This window comes from Quercus suber, unplaced genomic scaffold (genome assembly GCF_002906115.3).
Source record: "Quercus suber isolate HL8 unplaced genomic scaffold, Cork oak 2.0 scaffold_643, whole genome shotgun sequence".
Classification (NCBI taxonomy): domain Eukaryota; kingdom Viridiplantae; phylum Streptophyta; class Magnoliopsida; order Fagales; family Fagaceae; genus Quercus; species Quercus suber.
In genome coordinates this window covers 323,027-347,473 of record NW_027070084.1, presented here as the reverse complement: position 1 = coordinate 347,473, position 24,447 = coordinate 323,027, and the positions used below count along the sequence as shown (strand labels likewise).

At 35.6% G+C, this 24,447-nt stretch overlaps 3 protein-coding genes across 3 annotated transcripts; all 3 read left to right on the top strand.

Annotated features, from left to right (window-relative positions):
* The first annotated feature begins 11,638 nt into the window (after positions 1–11,638).
* Positions 11,639–13,353, top strand: LOC111998387 (receptor-like protein kinase FERONIA). The gene has a single exon (XM_024030485.2). The coding sequence runs from the start codon at positions 11,959–11,961 to the stop codon at positions 12,994–12,996; it is 1,038 nt and encodes a 345-aa protein (XP_023886253.1). The 5' UTR covers positions 11,639–11,958; the 3' UTR covers positions 12,997–13,353.
* A 3,985-nt stretch (positions 13,354–17,338) lies between these two features.
* On the top strand, positions 17,339–19,135 carry LOC111998396 (receptor-like protein kinase FERONIA). The gene has a single exon (XM_024030492.2). It carries the CDS (start codon positions 17,693–17,695, stop codon positions 18,740–18,742), a length of 1,050 nt encoding a protein of 349 aa, XP_023886260.2. The 5' UTR covers positions 17,339–17,692; the 3' UTR covers positions 18,743–19,135.
* Positions 19,136–22,078: 2,943 nt separating this feature from the next.
* On the top strand, positions 22,079–23,826 carry LOC111998395 (probable disease resistance RPP8-like protein 2). Its single transcript, XM_024030491.2, has one exon. It carries the CDS (start codon positions 22,100–22,102, stop codon positions 23,783–23,785), a length of 1,686 nt encoding a protein of 561 aa, XP_023886259.2. The 5' UTR covers positions 22,079–22,099; the 3' UTR covers positions 23,786–23,826.
* Positions 23,827–24,447: the final 621 nt, after the last annotated feature.

Below are 24,447 nucleotides of genomic sequence, written 5' to 3'. Positions count from 1 at the left end.
TTCAAAAAGTACTTTTTAACAGCTTTTATCAAACACTTAGCTTTTTTAAAAAGCACTTTTTCATATTGCATTTTTTGAAAACTGCACTTTTTCAAAAAGTCCAACTTCAAAAAGCTGAACCAAACTCACCCTAAATACTAGTCCAGCGGCATCAAGGGAATAATAGGCAACTAGATTGATAATTTAAGGCTATTATGTGGCTTCCAATATTAGATTGAATATATATATATATATATATATAAAATAAACTTCTGCTATGAAGATTTAAAGCTTTTAAATCCTTCTGTCGAAAAGCAATCACAGCATCCAAATATACTTGGTTTGCTAGCTTTGACAGTACTTGCCGTGTTAGGTCCACCAAGTCATACCTATATGTAACGTTTCCAGCAAAATTATTTCCAGCATCAACTAGAAGTCTTCAGGCTTTGATCAACTTTTGTGTAGAATACCATAAATGTGCATGAGGCAAAGCAGAGCTGGCATTTGATGGATCCCAATCTGGGAATTTGACTATGAAATCAGTATTATGATCTTCTATTACATCCGTAAAATTGTAAATTGTGTGATAAAGAATTTCCCAAGCTGCCTCTACTTGATGAATTGCTTTGCCATAGCGTCTGTGGGAATAGGACTTAGATTGAATATATATAATATTAGAATGAATAGATATGAATAAAACATATGGTTGTTACATTCACATTGATCAAATATTCATTATTCGCCCGTATTGAAGTTTCATGAATATCTATGATTACGTTAATGGAAAATCTGATTAGGTAGTAATATTTTAAGTCCAAAAATCTGATCAAAGCTGAAAGTGAATTGGATAGTTAAGTGAATAAATAGAGAATTTTGGATATATTAGTATTGTCTAGGATAAAATTTTTTAAGTGTGAAAACTGATTTTAAGTGAGAAATTGTATATTGATGGACCTATCTTTGGTGTTGCTAGGTTCTAATTCTACTGATTTGTTGTGATTCAAGGGAGGTTAGTTTCATAGTTTTGCAACTAAGAGGTAAGTAGTGTTTACTAATTTTGGGGGTTTTTTCAAAACAGTGTTGATTATTAAACTATTTTATATCAAAGAAATATGTTAATATTCTATATATAAATTGATATTTTATAAATTTTTGATGTGCACATTGACTATTCATTTTATGAAAAACTTGTGGGATAACCTAAATTTATTTAAACTTGTTGTTAGAAAAGTAGATGTTTGTATCGCATACAAAACATATGCAGCGAATAATTAACGGATCTACTTTATTCGCAATAGATAACATGTACTATGTAAGTTTCAGAATTTAAGAACAAGAAAGCGTACCTTGGTGTGGTGAAATTCAAAACCGAAGATCAGAAGTTATTGGGAAGACTTTTAATTTTCACTCCAATTCCACTTGATGCCCAAGATGTGTGGTCTCTTGATCAGTTTCCAAGAAGAGAATAAAGAGTATCCAACACTCACATACAAAGCATTTCATTTATTATGAAAACTCTCTTATGAAAGACTTAATAAAAAGAAAACTCTTATAAAATTCTGTATGTTTCTCTCCTCATATACAACTGATTATTTAATTGGGTTAGTCTTTTGAGCCATTCCAATTGAGCTCTAGTATGTGGCTTGGAGTGGGACCAAAAGAGACCAATAACACACTAGCTCTAATGAGCTTTGGGCTTTTCTGTCAATTCTTGACAAATCCAAAATTATCATTAACTATATTTAATATCACTATCTAAATATAGTTGCACTCTAGACCTTATCTATAAATTATATCCCAAGACTTTATTGTACATGCAACCCCTTCATTAAAATATTCGTAGTAATACAAAGTCATGAATGTTGACTGCTACTTTGAAGATTACTACATCTTAATCCTTGAGTACCCAGTTTAATCCTTTATGTTATTCAATATATATTTATGAAATCCAATTTCATAAATATATATACTTTAGTAAGTCTTTACTAAAGTGGTTGGATCTAACACTCTGAATAACTAAATTCATTAAACTTATCTCAAGAGAATATTTTATATCTCCGTTAAGAGACTATGAATTCTATCTTGAGAATATATGTTTCATCAACACTAAATGTGTCTGCCCAACATACTAAGGTTTTGACCGTGACTTATAGATTTTACTCTTGATATATTAAAACAATCTACACCTTATGATCAGGTCCATTATTCTCTTAGGATTTAGAGTTCATGTAAATAGAAGTCGTGAGATTTATTATTCATTTAACAATTATTGGGAGAATAATAAATCTCATAGCGGTCCAGTTCAATATGTCTTAACTCTTAAAACATATCAACGTACTAACTAGAAGTCTCAACTTCCATGATTAAGACAAATCATTGTAGTTGATATGTTATAGTCTTCGCAGATGAAATGCCCAATTTCATCACCGATTTCGAACTAAAATTTTGAGTTTACAAAGAACTTATAATTTATATCTTCTGTGACTTTTCACATAAACTACATACTATGCATCTCATGGACTAAGATAATGTCTCATTAGTTCATTTATAGATAGTCTCATATAATTAAACTATTTAATTATCTATGACATGCCAATAATTGGATTTTAGGGCACAAAACCCTAACACTTGTATGTGTGAATATATCTTTATATTTTTGAGAATTATGAATGGATTATTTTTGTGAGCATATTGAATATGTTTTGAAAACTTATGGCAAGTCGTGATTAAAAGTTCGGTACTATATTTAGTCATTAGTAAGAAACAATTATACTGCAACTAGTCCTTAGTAAGGGACGGTTCTAGAAAAAGAGGACAGTGCACATTTGATAGCTTCTTAGCAAGGGAGTATACTGTTGAGGATCTAAAAAGAAAACTCCTTAGCAAGGAAGTGCACCTTTAGGTTCTGAAGGAGCCATTTTAAGAAAAGAGATGAAAAGGAGGTTCTAGTCCTAACAAGGGGACAACACAACCCTGTCAATAGGGCGTAAACGTTGATCACGAGAAAAGCTTAGGAAATTATTTATATAATGGTATTGATATATATATTTGATGAAATATTTTTTTATATAAAGATATTTTTTTATATGAAATATTTGATGATAAAATATTGATGAGTTACAAGTTATGAATTTGTTGTAAGAATTATTTATTTGAAAGGTTTGTTCCCACACCTCAATGTTAGTGAATTCCACTTATTGAGTTATCTCATACCCCTTTATTCTCCCTTACAAATACATTAGAGGGATCATTGGAGTAGAGATTCTTGGAAGACAATGAATTATTTTGTGGATTTGAGGATTTTATTATTATTTTTATGGTGTTAAGCATTGTACTGGAGAATAATTTTGAGGATATTTTATCTTTGGTAGATTAGAGCTCTGACATTTGTGATGAGATTTTAGATTACTGATTGCTTTTATTTAATATTTTTATAGATTATTTAGATTAAATAGACTTTTATTGTTTATGATTTTGGGGTGTTACAACCAAAAAGGCCAACAAAACCAAGATCAGCAGAGATTGCAAAGATCTAAAATGAGATGACAGATATTGAAGGAGATATGCAATAGGACGGCGATCTCTAGTGACTGGAGAGGAGAGAGCAAAGAAAATCGGTTCACAAAACTCAAAAGATAAGGGAGAGAAAAAAAAAAAAAAGATGAACATAAAAGAAAATGTGCGTGTGTGTGTGTGTATATATATATATCATTGTTATTAATTTTGTTCCGTTCTAGCCGGAACGGCAGAAAAATACCATTCCGATATGCAAACCGGAAAGAGAAACCCCCCCCCTATTTCACCTTGGATTAAATTCTGGGTCATTCTGGTCAATTTCGGCCATTTCGGAATATTTAAGTGAATTCTAGCTGAAATTGAAGTTTCGGCCGAAATGAGTTAGCCTCTTTTTATTTTTATTTTTTATTTTTTTTATTCCTTCACCATAAACGTGAACTCCTAATCAGATCTGCTACCAAATCATTTCAAAGAAGAAAAAAAAAAGATATGAAGAAGAAGAAGAAGAAGAGAACAAAAACTCAAGTTTTGGCTGTAATAACCCGTTTGAAATTGGTCTTCTTCACTTCTACAATATGCACTACCTTGAAATTGGTCTTCTTTAGTTCTGTAATCTGCACTACTGCTATGTCTCTAAACTTTCAAAGACATAAAGTGAGAAATGAAATATAAGTGATAAGATTTTGAAATGAGGAATCAGAGTAGAGAAGTCAATGATGCACCTGGCAGATGGTGAATGGAGTTTAAGTTGAAAGGAAGCTTCATGGTTTATAAGTATCCCACTCTGTTTGTTTATTTACCAAAAAAACCCCAAACTTGATTTTTTTAATAATCTATATAATACTAAAAGTTGAAGCGTAGCATGTAATGTTGCTATGCTCACATCGAGCCACATCAGGATCTACGTCATTACCTTTCTTTTTTCTAATTTTTTTTCATAATTTTAAAATACTATTAAAAAGAAAGGTTTCTAGCCCTATCTCTACTTTAAAGCTCAAATCTTTATATATTACGGTTAATGTTGTCAACCATAAAGCCCCAACCAAGCTAAATAGTCTTTAATGCTACGCCCTCTCTGTCATCCTGTCTTTCAGGCTTACAAAGCTTCATAACTTCAGCTTTCTAATTGTCTTCCTATCTTTCACGCTTTCAAAACTTCACAACTTCAGCTTTCTAACTCAAAACTCTCTCTCTTCCCTCCTAGGTCTCTTCCTCTCCTCATCTAATTGAATCCATCCTTCATACCTGTTCAATTGCCACTATACTTAAAAAAAAAAAAAAAAAAAAAATGCCAAAGTCCATATTAGGTACACATTATCCATTTATCCCTTCCTTTTGTAATTAACATTTTGCTATTCTTTCAATTAATTAAGCATTAATTCAGACCTTCTTCAAATCTATCTTGATTAGTTGTGATTCTTCCTATTCTCGATCGAGAGGTTTTTCAAACGTTCAATTGTTGCCTATTGGAAATAGAACACCCACTACTTTATGTTTTCTATATATATCTGCAATCTCTCTTCCTCCATAGATAAAGAGCCTATTAGCCTTACCTATGCCAATGCAGAATCCAATCCTTCCCACGAAGGAGCCCCCACAAAATTATCAAGTTTGAAGCCATGGATATTTGTCGTGGGTTTCTTAGCAAACAAACAGATCCAAAAAAAAAAAAAAACAAAAAAACAAAAAAACAAAACAAAAAACATTTTTTTTTTTTTTTTTTTTTGCAGAGTCCATATTAGGTACACACTATCCATTTATCCCTTCCTTTTGTAATTAACATTTTGCTATTCTTTCAATTAATTAAGGATTAATTCAGACGTTCAATTGTTTTCTTAATTAACATTTTGCTATTCTTTAAATCTATCTTGATTAGTGGTGATTCTTCCTATTGTCGATCAAGAGATTTTTCAAAACGTTCAATTGTTGCCAATTGGAAATAGAACACCCACTACTTTATGTTTTCTATATATATCTGCAATCTCTCTTCCTCCATAGATAAAGAGCCTATCAGCCTTACCTTTGCCAATGCAGAATCCAATCCTTCCCATGAAGGAGCCCCCCACGAAATTATCAAGTTTGAAGCCATGGATATTTGTCGTGGGGTTCTCAACAAACAAACAAATAAAAAAAAAAAAACAAAAAACAAAAAACAAAAAACAAAAAACAAAAGCTTTTAGAATCAAAGCTCTTCAACCTCCAAACCAAAATGTTGTCAACATTTAAGAAGTTCTTGAACAATCTGTAAACATGATTTTGAAACCTGGACCAGCTCACACAGTCCTACCTGGTTAACCATGAATCGTTCACCAAAGTTATTCTTTTAACCCATAAAACCACCCTATGCAAGAAAATCAGTGAAACTACCCTATCACAAGTTCAGATCAGAGATTTTTTTTTGGGGGTACTTACAGCCATTGTTGAAGCTTCAACCACCATGAGATGCTGTCAAACCATGAGATTGCATCGCTATTTCTTCTTACTCTTCTTCTCTGTCTCTGTCTTTGTCTCTCTCGCTCTCGTTATGTTTTTGCCATTTTTGCAGGTCTTCTTTGCTTAAATGTTATAGTGAAGGTCAAGTTGTTGTAGATGATGGACTGACAAACCAACGCTTAGGCAAGTTTAGCTGTCATTCGCTTTATAGTGTACCAAATGCTTGCAAGCCTTTAACCACTTATTTCTTTCTTAAACTGGCTTGGGCTTGTGTTTGTACCTAATAAATTTTTTAATGGGCAAACAAACCAATGTTGGCCCCTCTTCTAGTTTTTGTATTTTTTTTTATTTATTTTATTTCATAAATACTAAATGGGTTGGGCATAATAAAAAAAGTATTGGGTAATCAAATAGGCTAAACATAATTTAAGATAATTTAGATAAAGACTTGCTAGAATATTGTACTCTAACAAGAAGTTTAAGTATATTAATTTCATATATATATATATATATATCATCTATATATATCCATTGACTGAGAAACTCAATATTCATTTATGTTTGATTATGATTTAATATTACTTATTTGTCTTATGAATATGAAAAATATATTTGAAATATAGATATTTATATTTATTTGAATTATTTTAGTCAATTTTTATATTTTTACAAATTTAATATATTTATTTGTACGGCCCCCACACCATGACCCGTAGTGGGCCTTGAACATCGACCTGGGTATATGGCCCGTGAGGCCCATCTCCCTTTGCCAAGAGGCCCACCCCCGAGTCGCGCCTGCCACGGGCCCAAGCTTTGCCACTTCATTGCTTCTCGGAGAAACCCCTTCCCGAGTCTTAACATAGCTCGCGGGACACCCCGCCCCGTACCAGATTGGTCATGCCACGGGAAGACGCCGCGGCCGGGAACTATCGCGGAGATGGGAACCAAGTTCCAACGCCACCCTCACCACTTCCCATGACTACCTAACTATCCACTTACGATCGATAATACTGGACCGCCTGTTGCACTTATTGGCAAATAATCATGACCTCTTCGCCATTCCTGAACTATAAATACAGGAAGTTTTGAGAAGAGAGGGGTTGGAAAAAGGAGGAGAGGAAGAGTGAAAACAGAGAAAACAGAGTGAGGAAGCGGTTCAGAGCCCCGAGGAGAGGAAAGCGATTCCGTTGGGCCTTGGCGTTCAGAACGACCCAGTGTAGGAAATCCAAACCCACGATACAAGTAAGTTGTGAGCCCAAGTAAGGCCCAGCCCAACAGGGTTTCGGTTTTGGGCGCGTACATTATTTATTTTTAAATAATTATTAAATTAATTATGATGTCATCATGATATGACCTCGGTTCAACCTCAGTTCGACCTTAAAAACCTTGAATTTCTCCCTTTTATGATTCTTTGAACAATCCAGGTTTCAAAACCATGTCTGTAAATGATAATGCCATAGACAATCTCTACCCACTTGGTGTCACATATCTTATTTGGTTCCTTAAGACATTGTCTTTGCTTGAATATATGCCATTGGTATAAGAAATCAGAAAGCAAATTACGGAGAGAGATCACAACTTTTATTTTCTGTGTTTCTCATGAAAAAAGTATATGGGAAAATTTTTTTTTTTTTTTTTTTTTTTTTTCAAAATTTGGTAGGTTGTGGTTGGGAAGGACTATTGAGAGTTGGAGTTGTTTGTGACGATAAATGGGTCATGAATGTTTTTAGGGTTTGACAAGTTATTTGACAATTTGAGGTTGTGTGTGCGTTTTTGTTTTTTAATTATTTCACACTTTGTTATTGGAAAATTGTTATGTTGTAGGTATTGTATATATTCCAATTATAGGAGCTAAGGTCCCAAATTTTACAGAATTAATTTTTGACTTGTCCCAATGAAAAATTATGTATTTCATTTTAATAATTAAAGTACTATACAGAGGACAAACAAAGGGCTTATATTTGTATGTATTTAAATTAGGGAAAAGTTAAAAAAAAAAAAAAAAAAAAAAAAAAAAACTTATGTTGGAGGCTTGGAGGGTTTTTTTTTTTTTTTTTGGGAATCAAATCAGCATGTTGTATTAAAAATTTATGTGTGTTCGAACATCCTCCATCCAAACCATAAGACTGCTAACATGACTAGCATGTCTAGTAAAGTTATGAGCAACTAAATTACGTCTATAAATAAGAGAAAAGCAAACAGAAGAAAAAGATGCTGACAAACTTTTGGCTTCGGCCTCATGTCACTACTAGGCTACTCCTTCCCGCAGATCAATAACCCACTAAAATACATTTACTATTTTATTTGTTCATTTTACTGTTTGATTAGTTCTGGTGAACAATGGCATTTTACTTGATGTGGTTCAAATTTGTTTGCTAACAAAACACTCCTTTTTTTTTTTGGTAAGTGCTACATCCACAATATTTTCTTAACACTTTTCTAACAAAACATATGTGGTAAGTTTTGTTGGTTCTAATTTGAATCTACAACTTAAATTATGTTTTTGTCCACTCATAACAACTTATCACTTAAGATTTATTGTAAAAGTGTTGTGAAAATATATGTGGTAAAAGTGCTACATCCACAATATTTTCTCAACACTTTTCTAACAAAACATATGTGGTAAGTTTTATTGGTTCTAATTTGAATTCACAACTTAAATTATGTTTTTGCCCACTCATAACAATCTCTCACTTAAGATTTATTGTAAAAGTGTTGTGAAAATATTATGGACATAACATTTTTTTTTTTCTTTTTTTTTTCAATTAACACTTATTCTTACCCCACTTATTACCAAAATAACTTTAAATGTTTACTAGCCTAAAATATCTTTAAATTTTACTGTGCTAAAAAACATAAGCTTAAATATTAAGTGAGCCCAACAACTGCAAATCCTGTTCTCCTCATCTCAAAACTAGACATAGCACTGGCCTTTTTTCAAAACCACCTATTATGCAAGTTTAGGCATTATTTTTAGAGATACTCATGATTCTCCTATTATAGTCCATAGTAAATTAATTCCTTACCAAGGAAACCTATTGCAGATGGCTATCATGCTCTAATGAGTGTTACACTCCTATCACAAACTATGGATCAGAGATTTGATTGTGGAGCTTGCCAACTCACAGTTGCTAGCATCAATTGGGTTGCATGAACCATGCTTGAATGAGATTTTGGATGTGTTAGAACAAATTCATGCTTTTTGTGAAATAGGTAGGACATATATCCTATAGGATAGTTTCTAGACTGTGCAATAAGTAAGCGCAAGCGTTGGAGTTTGTTGAGGTTCAAAAAAATTGGTCATAGACTAAGGCCCAAAGAAATAAAACGTTAGGCTCATTTCACACAAAAAATAAAGCTAAGAGAAAAATGAGAGAAAAGGAGGGCTGGGCTCACACAATGAAGAAAAGGGAAAAGGAGAAAAGGGCAAGAGGTACAAAGGATCCAAAGACTCATGGAAAAGCAAGAGAAAGGCCTAAAACCCTCAAGGAATAATAAACCGAAAAGAGTCCAGTAAGAAAAGACTAGGCCGGGATCCCAGAAGCCACCAGAATCCGGGGATCCCTGGGGCGTGCGAAGTAAGACTGAAGCAAATTCAAAGAGGGATAAAAGACAAAGAGCATGCGGGTCTCATGTTCCAGACGTGCAGTGGGATCAGAGAGTACGAAGCAAAAATGCAGGAGTCGTGATTCCAACCATTTGGAGGAAATGACAAGGAAGAGTACAACTGAAAAAGCTGGAGAGGTGGAAGAAAAAGCCAAAGATCAGCTAACGGAGAAGTCTGAAAATGGAAAACCAGCTGAGGGACTTTCGTTTGGTCTTACCAAAAGCAAGAAGCTATGAGAAAAAAAGAAAACGATATAGCCCTGAGCAAACTGGCACGACACGTACTCTAAGGGGCAAAAGCGAGAAATCACTAGTACCTCGGAGCTTAAGCTATGTTATAAAAGGAGGAGGGGGTCCATGCTGATAGGGCAATTCAGATTTGGAATAGAGATTCATTTTTTGATTAGATTACTCAGGCGTCCATGACCATTTTCTGGATTATTAGAAAGAGTATAGAGCCATAGGAAGAGCTCTGTAAAACTAAAAGAAAACAGAGGAACCTCTACTGGTATCCTAGAGACAGCCACTATAGCACATGCTCGGATTCAACAAATTCAAACTTTGCAATTCATTTTTTGATTAGATTACTCAGGCGTCCATGACCATTTTTTGGATTATCAGAAAGAGTATAGAGCCATAGGAAGAGCTCTGTAAAACTAAAAGAAAACAGAGGAACTGCTCTCGGTATCCCAAAGACAGCCACTATAGCACATGCTCGGATTCAACAAATTCAAACTTTGCAAGTCTTGGAAGTTTGAATAGCTATCAAAGTCTGTAATTTTTGAACTTAGTTGAACCTTGTATCACGTCTTAGTGAGCATTGTAATCATAACAAAGGGAAATTAATAAAATGCACCTCACTAATTCGAGGATCCCTAGCTTTTTTCTTACATTATATTTCATTTGCTGTACATTCCTTTGCTATTGAAACGTCATTCAATACATATATTTTTGTTTGTCAGTTATTTGTATTGTAGGGAGCTTGTTTTGTGCACCACTTGGTCCTTAAACAGCCTTTTAGCTACGGTAAACCAAGCCCAGTCCACCAAGAATATTTATTTGGCCCAGGATCTTTGGGCCACAGTACTGAGAAGAAAAAAGGCACTCTCACAGAGTTCTATCGCTTTTGAATTTTTTTTTATTAAAAATGAAAAAAACTATTTAGAATGTTTCATAAATATTTCATTTTTGGAATTTTCTTATGCATCGCACGGGTTAGCGACTAATTAACCTAAAAACTTTATATCTTCTAAAAAAAATCACTTTATTATTATGATTTTCTTTTAAAAAACTATATTAAATTCATTAATTTATAACATTTGGCTTAATAATAGAAATGAATAATAAATATTTTTTTATTAATTACTATATATATATATATATTTATAAAACGGTAAATACTAAAACGGTACCTAAAATAGGCCAGCATTGAAATATTCCGTTCTAATAGACAAACCAAAACGAGCACTGAAAAGGTATTCATAACATTGATATATATATATATATATATATATATATGTATATACACATATATATTTTTATTCTAAAAAAAAAAATCACTTTATTATTATGATTTTCTTATAAAAAACTATATTAAATTCATTAATTTATAACATTTGGCTTAGTAATAGAAATGAATAATAAATCTTTTTTTTATTAATTACTATATATATATATATTTATAAAATGGTAAATACTAAAACAGTACCTAAAATAGGCTGGTACCGAAATATTCCGTTCTAATAGATAAACCAGAACGAGCACTGAAAAGATATTCATAACATTGATATATATATATATATATACACATACATATATATTTTTAATGCCATCGAACCTGAACAAGGAAGAGGATTCCCTTGAACCACCCCTTGGATTAGACCATAGATATATGACTTCAGCTGCCAGAAGGCCAGAACCATGGATTAACTATTAAGTAATCCAAGAGAATTTCTAATTGAATTGAACCAACTCATTTCAAAATTCAAACACGTTGGTCGGGGAAATAATAAAAAAATAAAAATAGGGGACGAAAAGGAAAGAGTAAAACAAAGAATGAATAGAAAAAATGGAATGATAGATGAGCGGCGGTCAGGAAGGCAAGAGATTAGGATGTTTGACTGTTTGGGGGGAAAAATTGGTTTATTAGACCTATTGAACCTACTATTGAATCGATATCATTTTTTTTTTTAATATCTCTTTCTGAACATAAACATCAATCCGGACTCATAACTTCGGAAACTGGCTGAAATCAATCTGTTCAATTTGGTAGTTTTTCTTGGTTTGCTTGGTGTCATGAACACCCGTTTCTATTTCGAAGTTATAAAAGCACTACATTGAATCGAATCAATCATCTCCGGGTCAAAGCTGCCACTTTCTACTCCATTGAATCTGATAATTCTCTTGTCGTCAAGCTCTTGGTGTATGAACGAAGCGTCAATGGAAGCTATTTCACAGTATATTTCAAAGTTATTCAGGACGTCCGGGAAGAGAGCAAGACAATCTTTACTTCTTCCAGAGGGATTATGCCGGAGATTTTCACTCGCCGAGATCAAGATAGCTACCAATAACTTCGATGATGATTCAGTAATTGGTGAGGGAGCTTTTGGCAAAATATATAAGGGATTTATTGGTGACTGTACCCTAAGCGTTGCAATAAAGCGTAAGAGTTCGACGTCACGACAAGGATTCGAAGAGTTTGGGACTGAGATACTTTTACTCTGCCAGCTACGCCACCCTAATCTCGTCTATCTCATCGGATATTGCATTGACAAACAAGAGATGATCCTGATCTTCGAGTTGATAGCAAATGGATCCCTCATGGAACACTTCCTCTACCGGGACCAAGATGATCCCCTCACGTGGAAACGAAGGCTACAGATTTGCATTGGAGTGGCGCGTGGACTGCACTACCTTCACACCGGGGTGAAGCGTACTATCATCCACCGTGACGTGAAGTTGAGCAACATTGTGTTGGACGAGAAATTGGAGGCCAAGCTGACGGATTTCGGCTTGTCCAAGATGGGTCCCTCGAGTTTGTCAAAGTCCTTAATAAGGGTTGATTCTGCAGTGAAGGGTACTGTTGGATACCTGGATCCTGCTTATATTCGAACGGGGCAGCTGACCGATAAATCTGACGTCTACGGCTTGGGTGTGGTACTGTTTGAAGTACTCTGTACGAAAATAACAGTGAACATGAAATTAGAAAGCGAACAGCAGAGTCTGGCCGTCTGGGCTCCAAAATGTGTAGAAGATGGAACCATTAATCAGATGATTGATCCGTATCTGATAGGGAAGATAGCTCCAGAGTGTTTCAAGATATACATGAACATTGCAACATCTTGCGTCCGAGAAGACCATATGGAACGTCCCACAATTGGAGAAGTGGAGGCAGGCCTTGAACACGCACTGGAGCAGCAAAAGCGTGCAGATGCTGCCATGAGGAAGGATGATTCAATATAATTTACCTATCCCATTGTTAAATATGCTTGTAGGGCTTCTATTCAGGGTTGATTCAAAGTCCATTTCAAGTTTAGGAGCAACCAAAAGAAGTGCAGATTGACTGAGAATGGGATGTTTGTCAGTGATATCAATGCCACGGTATGGAGGTCTTCATTTGGAGTGATTTTTCTTTTGAGTTTGGAAATGGGTCTGAATGTAGTTTTGTTAGATATGTTCAATTGTAGTTAGATGCTTAGATCAAGTTTTCGCGGTGATGGATGCTACACGGTATTCATAGATTGATATTGTAGTTGACTTTGTTTGTATTTTGTAAGCTTGAATTAACTTCGACAATAATCATCACGTTGTTGACTGTTTGTTGTATAACTTTTTTTTTTTTGGCTGAATGTTTGTTGTATAACTTTATGACTTAGAAAAGGCCTCTCAAAGTCTTATTCCCTTACTTTCCAACGGTTGCTTTTTCCGAAAATCTTGTTTCAAAGATAGCGTATTCTCTGTTCTTTCATGGAAAAGTTGAGCCTTGAATTTGTCACAAGTTGCATTTAGATCAATTCCACATTTATATTGCAAGATAGGTAAAGTGGCCTCTGCACTACAAGAAACTTAACCTGTTTTGACCTTTTTTTTTTCGAAGGTTCACTAAAGTTTGTCCAAACAAACACTAATGTGTTATACTTGATTGACTATTATTAAACTTATTGAGGACCTTTGAAGTAAGTTAACACAACTCTTGAAATAAGTTTCTCACCGTTGAAATAAGTATTGGAAAATAGGTCAGGCGCACCCGCGAGTTTTAGCTCTAAAATTTTTAAAGATTTTTCAAATAATCCCTTGAAACATGATTGGAAAACAAAAACCCGTTCAAACTTCTAAGATATCAAAGTATTTAGGCTCTTCCTCCCTTATTCTCTTTGATTTCTTTTTCATTCAATTGCTCTCTCTCTCTCTAGCAATCGCTCTCTCTAGCATTTTCTCTACAAAAATTTTGGTGTGCTAAGATGAATCAGAGTGTGTAGGAACCTCTGATCGAAGGAAGGAATATTTCGGCGAGGTCAGCGTCACCGACGAGAACTGCAATACTCTCTGTCACTTCCTTTAGCGAATCTTTTTAATGGTATTTTTAATAAAAAAATTACTCATTATTCGCTAGATTTGTATCTTGATTTACGCAACACAATCGTATTGATTGAATATTGGGCATTGCTTTTGTTATTAGTGATGTTATCATATTTCTGAAGTGAAGAAGTTAATTCTTATAATTAATGTGTTCTTATTGTTTTTGTTTTTGAGGTTGGATGATGAATTTTGCAAATTAAGTTTCTATTTTAGTGGTATTAGACTTTTAAGATTTTTTTTTTTTTTTTTGGTTTTAATTATTATTATTATTATTATTTTGTGATTGACTTGTTGTGGAGTTATGATCACTGGCTACATTCTGTAATATTTAATTTTCTGCAATACAATCCTTATTTTTAAAATTTAGTCTGTTTAGGGTGTCCTATAGTTTTTCAAGATGTAGTTTTTCTTTTCTTTGTTAAGATGTAAATCTATAATGTATATGAAACAATGAACTGAGGTTTCTTTAGATGAATTGGTTGACGAGGGTTCTCCACATAAATTGACCATCTAGGTTCCATTGTTGAGATTGTGAAACTGGTCTGCTTAACGCATTTTGTTAATGAAGTTTCTTCTTCAATGAATTTGAATTTGTGGTTGTTGTTACAATTACAGTTACTTATCAAAAAAAATTCATCCCAATTTGTGGTTGTTGTTACAATTTGACATTGACATCTGATGATGCCGAAAAATATCAACAGTGAGTTGCACAATGCTCGTACCCTCGAAACGACACCTGCACAGAGAAAAGAGGACCTAACAGAGAGCACCGGTGTGGTGCCGGCCAAATACCCTCCGAAGGTCAAGTTAGAAAGTATGCTCACAACTCTAGAGTGCTAGAGAGGGTTAATTATGCGTACCTTGGCTTATGAGGGTATTAGGGCTTTTATAGTGGCTTGAGGTTGACATCCCTTCCTTGGTGCGGAAGTCTTTTCCTTATAGGACTCTTCTTGTAGAATCCTAAACGTGATGAATAAGTCTCCTCCTTATGCGGAAGATTTTTACCTAGTATACAAGATTTCCGGAGTCCAACTAGCGCAAGGACTCTATTTGGGCTCTTACGAGAATGAGCCAAAATATCCCTCATTAGGGGCTCAGCAGGCCCATGGATAACTAGCCCACCATTCTTCACCCCGTCCATGTCCGGCCTGTTCACATCAGGTCCGTCCACAGGGGCCCGTGCAAATGATGGATCCGTTTATTCGGGCCTAAGAGATACTTTTCCCTTTTCAGTTGCCCCCTCACCCGATGGGTCCGTCAGAACTTATGAACGGACCCATGGGGTGACGGATTTAAAACTCGGTAGCCTGTCTGTAAATTCTCATCCGTACAATGCTGAGTCAGGAGCTGGCGCATTAATGCGTTGTGCCAAATGTCAATCTGTTAGTGGCTGTTGTTTTGGAACGAGGCGTCGCTTCGTCTTCCGTGCACTCCCAGTATAAATATTAGTCCTCCGCATCTCATTTCTCCACTTGCTGCTGGAAGAGATTTGTCAGAGCGAGTCCATCACGTCTGTCAGAGCACAACCCGTTCACTCAAGCATCCGTCACTCGTCGCATCCTACAACAAGCTCCTGGTGAGTTATTTTATATCCGTCCTTTCTTTTTTCTTTTATTTGCACTTAATGCGTCCGTCGTTATCTCCAACCCGTCAGAGTCTTAGGTTCTGTAATTATATGTAGGAAATGTCTAGTGCGTCAAGTAACCAGTCGGTCGTTCCCGACGGGGCGGACTACGAGGGGATATACCCGTCAGGTCCCAAAGACCACGACGTCTCGAGCGAGAGTAGTCCATCGTCATCTTCCTCGTCCTCAACACATGAGGGCCTGGAGGTGATTGAAGTCGAGGAGGTTCCAGACGACGAAGAACAAATAGTGAGGTCCGTCGTAGGGGTTGATGGACTTAGGGAGTTCATCTTGCCCCCAGAGTGGACGGTCCACGCTTTTATTTTATTATTGTTACCTTACCTGATAGAAGTAAAGATAAAATTGTGAATATATTTGTCATTGAGGTATATATCTCTCTGTTTCTTCCACCCACCATCGAATCTATCTCTTTGTTTTTGTTTGTTTTCTTTCATATCTTCCATTGGATTTTTCTAAACAAAATTCCAGAGAAAATTATATTGGTGGACTGACATAATGTGCTTTGCGTCCTGATCATTTTGAAGTACTAATATTGAATTTTATATAATAATAAGCCCTGTCTTGTTTGTAGTTTTGAACACAAAAAATATCATTTTCTAGTTAATGTGCATCCCTTGCATTGGCTTGAATTAACTTTGGCAATAATCTCTGTAAAAGGCAAGGTAAAGGTGTCACACATCTGTTTTCCTGCATTGTCAATTTTTTTGTGTTTGGTCAGTCTTATTCACTTGCTTTCAAATTATTGTATTTCTTGTTCCAAAGACCTGCAGATTCTCTGTTTCTTCATGGAGAAGTTGAGCCCTTCAATTTATCACAAGTTGCCTTTAGATCATTTCCACATTTATGTTGTAAGATAGATTAGGGGCCTTTCGTTTTTCACAATGGTGATAGTCTTGAGTTGTATGGCAAAAGTGTGCCTTTTTCCGCCCAAGAGCCCACCTTGACAGCACCAACACTATGTAATAGCCTTTATGCTGCAAAATACTTGAGATCATCATAAATTGGTTCAGTATTTTACCATGGGATCCCTGCTTGAACATTCGTCAAACTGCTCAGGGTCTTTCACATTTATCAGTCAAATTGATTATTCATCAGTTTTCCAAAGTCACCAACTGAACTACAACGCTGGATGTCAACTAACCAAGCCGTACCAAGCTCAAGTTCCATTGGTGCAGTGCATCAGTTTGTAAATTTCAGAGCAACCAAGAAAACTAAGATCGGCAGAGATTGCAAAGATCTAAAATGGGATGATAGATATTGATGGAGATATGCAACGGGACGGTGATCTCTGGTGACTGGATGTGAGTGGAGAGGGAAGAGCAGAGAAAATCAGTTCACAAAAGATAAGGGAGAAAAAAGAAATAGATGAACAGAATAGGGAAAAAATATATATATATATTATGTCGTAGAACCTTAACAAGGTAGAGGGGTCCCTTGAACCACCCCTTGGATTAAACCACAGATATATAACCCCACCTACCAGAAGGCCAAAACCATGTATTATTTATTAAGTAATCCAAAAGAATTCCTAATGGGAATTGAACCAACTCATTTCAAAATTCAAACAAGTAAACTGCACCTTGGCCTGTGAAATAATAAAAAAATAAAAATAGAGAACGAAAAGGAAAGATAAGAACAATAATGAATAGAAAAAACGGAATGATAGATGAGCGGCGGTCAGGAAGGATAGAGGTAAGGATGTTTGACTGTTTAAGATGTAAAATTGGTTTATTAGAACTTTTTGAACCTACTACTGAATCAATCTCATAGGTTCAATTTGGTAGTTTTCTTGGTTTGCTTGGTGTCATGAACACCCGTTTCTATTTCGAAGTTATAAAAGCACTACATTGAATCTAATCAATCATCTCCGTGTCAAAGCTGCCACTTTCCACTCCATTGAATCTGATAACTTTCTTGTCGTCAAGCTCTTGGTGTATGACTGAAGCGTCAATGGAAGCTATTTCACAGTATATTTCAAAGTTATTCAGGACGTCCGGAAAGAGAGCAAAACAATCTTTACTTCTTCCAGAGGGATTATGCCGGAGATTTTCACTCGCTGAGATCAAGATAGCTACCAATAACTTCGATGATGATTCAGTAATTGGTGAGGGAGCTTTTGGCAAAATATATATGGGATTTATTGGTGACTGTACATTAAGCGTGGCAATAAAGCGTTGTAATTGGATGTTAGGACAGGGTTTCAAAGAGTTTGGGACGGAGTTAGTGTTGCTTGGCCAGCTACGCCACCCTAACCTCGTCAATCTCATCGGATATTGTACTGACAAACACGAGATGATCCTAGTTTTTGAGTTCATAGTAGGTGGATCCCTCGATAGACACCTCCTCCACCAGGACCAACATGATCCCCTCCCGTGGAAACAAAGACTACAGATTTGCATTGGAGTTGCGCGTGGACTGCACTACCTTCACACTGGAGTTAAGCATACTATAATCTACCGCGACGTGAAGTTGATAAACATTTTGTTGGGTGAGAACTGGAAGGCCAAGCTGGCAGATTTCGGCTTGTGCAAGAAGGGTCCCCCGAGTTTGTCAAAGGCTTTAATTAGGATTGATTCTGTAGTGAAGGGTACTGTTGGATACCTGGATCCCGCTTATCTTCGAACGAGTCAGCTGACCGATAAAACTGACGTCTACTGTTTCGGTGTGGTACTGTTTGAAGTGCTCTGTTCGAGAAGATCAGTGGACATGGAATCAGAGAGAGAACAGAGTATGGCCGTCTGGGCTCCAGCATGCGTAGAAGATGGCACCATTAATCAGATTATTGATCCCTATCTTGTAGGGAGGATAGCTCCAGAGTGTTTCAAGATATACGTGAACATTGTAACTTCTTGCCTGCGAGAAGATGATATGAAACGTCCCTCGATTGGTGAAGTGGAGGTAGGCCTTGAACACGCACTGGAGCTGCAAGAGTGTGCAGATGCTGCGATGAGGAAGGATGATGTGGATGCTGGTAGTGATCAATGATTCAATATACCTATCCCATTGTTAAATTAAATATACTTGTAAGCGCTTCTATTCCTGAGGAATGGGCCGACTTGTTCCTGGGCACCACCATGCCAAGCGGCTCAATTAACAAAATTCGCATTTGGATAGGGGTCTTCTCCACTTCAAAGTCTGTTTCAAGGTTTGGTGGGTAAGAATGGATTGTTTATCAGTGATATGGCTGCCACGGCTGGTGAGGAGGTCTTCTTTTGGGTTTTGGGAAATTGGTCTGATTTTAGTTTTGTTAGAAATTTATGTTCAATGGTAGTTGGATCAAGTTTTCACGGTAATGGATGCTACGCAGTATTCATAGATTGATGTACATGACTTTCTTTGTATTTTGTAAGTTTAAATTAACAACCACAATAATTTCAACCTTGTTTTTTTTTTTTTTTTTGTAAAACGTTTTGACTTGGAGAAGGCCTGTAAAAGTCTTATTCACTTGCTTTCCAAACTCAAATGGTTCTTTTTCTGAAAATCCTATTTCAAAGATACCGTATTCTCTGTTCTTCATGATAAAGTTGAGCCTTGAATTTGTCACAATTTAGATCAATTCCACATTTATGCTGCAAGATAGGTTAACCGTTAGCGGCCCACGTTTGTTGCAATGGTTGATCCGTAGATGGTCATGAGTTGTAAGGCACAAGTGCCTTTTCCTCCCAAGATGTCACTTTGGTCGGACCAACACCCAGTAATAGCCTTTATGCTGCAGTTTACTTGAGGTTGGTCATAAATTAGTTCTCAGTATTTACTATGGGGATCCCTGCTTGTTTATTCATCAAACTGCTCAAGGTCTTTTAAACTACTGATTTGCTCATGAAGTGCATTGAACGTTTTCTTTGTAAGAGTAGTCATTGGTGAATATGATGCTTCCAAAAAAGAAAATAGATATCTCAAATCTTTCTCTTTCTTTAGGTTTTTCTTTACGATATTGTATTATTGTACACCATTCATGCAAATATGTGCAATTGTACACTACATGAAGAGTGAATGTAAATGAGGGAGTAAAAGGCCAAACCTGAAAGTCTGAAACTACAACACCAACAGATAGAGCGCAAAAAACAGAAGCATGGAACAAGAGACAAAACATGCTAGGAAATGTGTGGACAAAGAGTTTTCAATTCTTGCAGACTCTGTTTTTTCTCCCTTTGGTTTCTCAATTCCCCTCAAAGCATTGGAAGCAATGCTCATACCGAACTTTTATTATCAAAACTCATCAAAAGGGTTTGGACAATAGTACATTAGAATATTTAGTAGTCTTCCTAGATATTCTAATTCTGAAATTCAATTCCCCTTTGACAACAGTATGAGCTAATGCTATTTTTTCAATTTTTTATTTTTTATTTTTTAAATTGATCATTTTGGGGACTTCTCTTCAATCTTGCCAACTTGGGATAATTAATCAATTGTAATGTGCTTAGTTTGTCTCGGGTGGATTCATGTTACAACACTTTTTTTTTTCAATCCCATTTTGGAATATATACACCATATGTTTGACAAAATGTTTCACTCACTTGTGCATTAATTTAAAGTTGACTTCATGGTTTGTGCCTCTTGGTTTTAGTTGCGTGGTCATCTCATTTTTTTTTTTTTTTCATGTGAATTTAGTCTTTCTAGGACATCAACATGTTTGCCAATTTAGTACATTAGAACTTTCCATAATCAAAACCCAATTTACAACATTGGAATATGTAGTAGTCTTCCTAGATAGAAATCTTTTATGAATTAAGTCTTTTGTATTAATATATGTCTATAACTAATCTGTTTCAACTTTAAATTTTCAATGGTTGAGATGATCTAGATAGCTTTTCTCAAAAGAAAAAAGAAGAGATAATCTAGATAGTATGTTTTATAACTTATTAATGCTGATGCAGATTTTTATTTGATTCTTTGTTTAGCCACTTGAGGGAAGAAACAGTTCAGGTAAACCAATTTGAAGACTTGACCACCGGCTTGGTGTTATTCGTGAACCACTAACATCAAGGGATCGCATATATTTATAATGTGATTGCTCTTAGAAGTAATAATAAATATATAAAATTCTGAATTACGGATTATCACAGCACAATTTACCAATCTAGTGACTAAGTCACTAACTACAACTCTCTAATTGTAACATACTTGATCTACACATACTCAACCCAAAAGCTAGCCTGTCCAAATTTAGTTTTGATGGTTCAGTTTGATTTTATGACAGACAATTAATCTTTATATTTAGCTTTACGACCATTTTTTTGTGGTTGGAAATCTTGCCCCAACCTTAATAAGCTATATTAATCCATTTAAGTTTGCTGAATTGAATTTTATCCTAATTGTATCTACAAGTGGGGAATAATATGTTTGATCTTCTTTAAGGTGCATAGAACAACTATGGTAGGTAAGCATTCTCCTGCATACTAACATAACTTGGTATTTTTTTTTTGCGCAATGACTGTAAATGAAGATAGAAATTTTATTTTTCTATTATTTGACTTGCACGAAAATCATATATAGTAGTTTTTTTTTTTTGTAATTATTATTTGATCAAGGTATTAAAAGCTATGAAACGCAAATGGTTTCTTTCTATTGTAGTTTTTAGCTTATTTAGGGAATATTTAGGGTATTAACTTAAAGTTTGTGAGGAGGGCTTCAAATCAGCTATCGAAACCTACAATGTAATTAGGTGCAAAGCACTTCAATCCCAATCAATGAAAAGAAGATTATGCATTCAAATTCATTCAGCATTCAGCATTCAGCAATGCATATCACTAGTGATTAAAGATTGATAAGTAGCATGCTAGTTTGTCATATTTGCTAAAAAGGACTAGAATCATTTATTTGGCTTCTGAAAGATCAGGGGAAAGGCTATCATTTTAAAATTTAAACTAGACAAACTCTTTCCGAGCTGGGAAAAAAGGTATGTAATTTCCAAGTAAGCACTGAAGAGACGGCCATTGCAGATTTAAAGTCAGTTTAAAGTGTGGACTCGTTCAATTAGTCTTTGTCTTGAAAATAAGTTGTATAATTATGTGCCCCCTGTAATTTGAGTTTGTCTTGTGAGTTATGCTTTCAATTGTTGGAGGTGGTAGAAATAATGAGGGTGGTGTTGTTTCTAGACTATATATATGATAGTAGAACTGTAGTATTCCAAATTAAGCATTTTGAACTAATTCTATATTAAGTATTGTCAGCTGGTTGAGCATTGGTCCCATTTATCTATCTCTTTAACTTGTTGAGATTCTAATACTTAAAAATGTTATACTTTCTAATGTAGTTCCTTTGAACATTATTGTTGATGCTGTTAGTGTTGTTGTTATATATGTTTATCATGATGATTCAGAATTCAGAATTTCCAAAGACATGGAGAATTTGGGGAGGGAAATGGTGGCAAGGTGTGCTGGTTTACCACTGGCAATTATTGTGCTTGGAGGACTTTTGGCAACAAAAGAAACATTGGATGAATGGGATATTGTGCATCGAAATATAAAGTCACACTTAGGTAGAGGCCGTGGTCAACAATCAAAAGTTCACGAGGTGTTGGCTTTGAGTTACTTTGAATTGGCTTACCAATTGAAACCATGCTTCCTCCATCTGAGCCATTTCCCAGAGGACTTTGATATACCAGCAAAGAAATTGGTTCGACTATGGGTGGCAGAAGGCTTTGTGCCTCCAAAGTATGAACAAGAGGGAGATGAAAAGTTGGAAGATTATGCAGAACACTACTTGGTTGAGTTGATAAATAGATGCATGGTTCAAGTGGGTGTAATTGGGTCAAATGGAAGGATTAAATCTTGCCGTCTCCATGATCTTATGCGAGATCTATGCTTGTCAAAGGCAAAGCAGGAAAATTTCCTCCATATACTGAGTCATTGGAGTGGAAATGAGACAGTAGATTCATCAACTGGTAGTATTCGAAGGCTTGCCATCTTTTCTGATGTTCCCACAAATAATTATTACAAAGAGAATCCCCAGATCAGATCCCTTATATACTTCAATGATATTAGCGAGCAAGTCAAATCAGTTTTTAAGTACTCAAAATTGCTTAGAGTTTTGGATCTAGAAGGAATCCAGTCGTTAGATGGACAGTTACCAGAGCAAATAGGAAGCTTGATTCATTTGAGGTTCTTAAGCTTGAAGAAAACTCATATACGAGAATTGCCTTCCTCCATAGTCAATTTGGTGTGTTTAGAGACACTAAATTTAGAAACCATTGAAGAACTGAGTTGGGAATCAACTGTACTAATACCGACAGTGATATGGAAGATGAAAAAGTTGAGACATCTGTATCCTCCGAAGTGGTGTAACTATTTAACTGATGATAAGATGCAACTAGCAAAACTGAGCAACTTGCAGACACTAGTGAACTTTCCAACAAACAAATGTGATGTAAGAGATCTTCTCAGTTTGACCAATCTTAAAAAATTGGTGCTAAATGACCCGAGAGATTTCCAAGAGTTTAGGGAAATCTTCAATCCTCCTAACAAAAAATTAAGCAGCCTTCGATCCTTGTCCATGAAGACTGAAATGCTTTCATTCCCTGATAAGGTAGTAGATGTAGAACAAGTAGTGCAAGGCTGTCCTCGTCTTCACAAATTGCACATAGAAGGGCGGATTAACAAACTACCAAATCACCAGGAATTTCCTCCATGCCTTGCCAAGTTAACTTTGTGGGGATCTAGACTTGTGGAAGATCCAATGCCAATACTCGAGAAGCTACCTTACTTGAGGGTCTTAAGAGGATGGGAAGCCTTCATTGGAAAGCAAATGGTTTGTTCTGAAAAAGGGTTTCCTCAACTCAAATCTTTACTCCTTCGGGGCTTGCCTAATTTACAAGAGTGGACAGTGGAAGCAGGTGCCATGCCGAGTCTTGGCCGTTTAGAGATTACAGATTGCAACAAGTTGGAGACAGTGCCAGATGGATTGAAGTTCGTCAGTGCACTTCAGGAACTGGAGATACGATGGATGCCAAGAGCATTCAAACATAGGCTTAAAGAAGGAGGAGAGGATTCTACAAAGTCCAGCACGTGCCTTCCATTACTTTTCTGAATTGAGCTGTGAATACAAGGGTGATCATTTGGTAAAACGCACTCAAAGGTTTGTGTAAACTTATTTTCTAAATTCTTTAGCTTCTCTACTGCAACCTTTATTTTTGTTAAAAAGAAGATGAGAGAAAGAAATGTCATAATGCTAATCCTAATCCAATAAAAAGATATTAAGTTGTGTAAAAATGCCAAAAGTTGTAGCACGTGACTATAATTGGAACTATAGGAGGAACTGAAGTCGATTAACTGCCATGGCACTTGTTACTCCTTTATTAGCACAAATAGCAAATGATAGCACCCGTAGTGGTTACAAAGAATCGCCTATGAAATGGTTTGTTTCATGTGTAGGTACATTAATGGGAGCAACTACTGGATAGCAAGGTGAAAGAATGATTTTGTGCCTACAATAATATTTGAAGTTTGCAGCTGCGAGGAGTCACCATAAAGAGAATCTTGACTCGATACTAGATTTAATTTGTAGTCATCTATTGGTTGATTTGAAGTCACAATTTCGGTTTAAATCTCACATGTGTTCGTTTATGTGTTTTAGCGTGTGTAAGAGTTATTTCCCTACTATATTTGAGTTCAATTCTTTTTCTGTGTTGATGCTTGACAGTAGTCTGTTTGGATTTCTATATGATGTCATCTCCATGTTATGTATGCATC

Coding starts and splice junctions, on each gene's coding strand:
- LOC111998387 (XM_024030485.2), top strand. CDS start 11,959: ATGAACGAAGCGTCAATGGAAGCTATTTCACAGTATATTTCAAAGTTA.
- LOC111998396 (XM_024030492.2), top strand. CDS start 17,693: ATGACTGAAGCGTCAATGGAAGCTATTTCACAGTATATTTCAAAGTTA.
- LOC111998395 (XM_024030491.2), top strand. CDS start 22,100: ATGGAGAATTTGGGGAGGGAAATGGTGGCAAGGTGTGCTGGTTTACCA.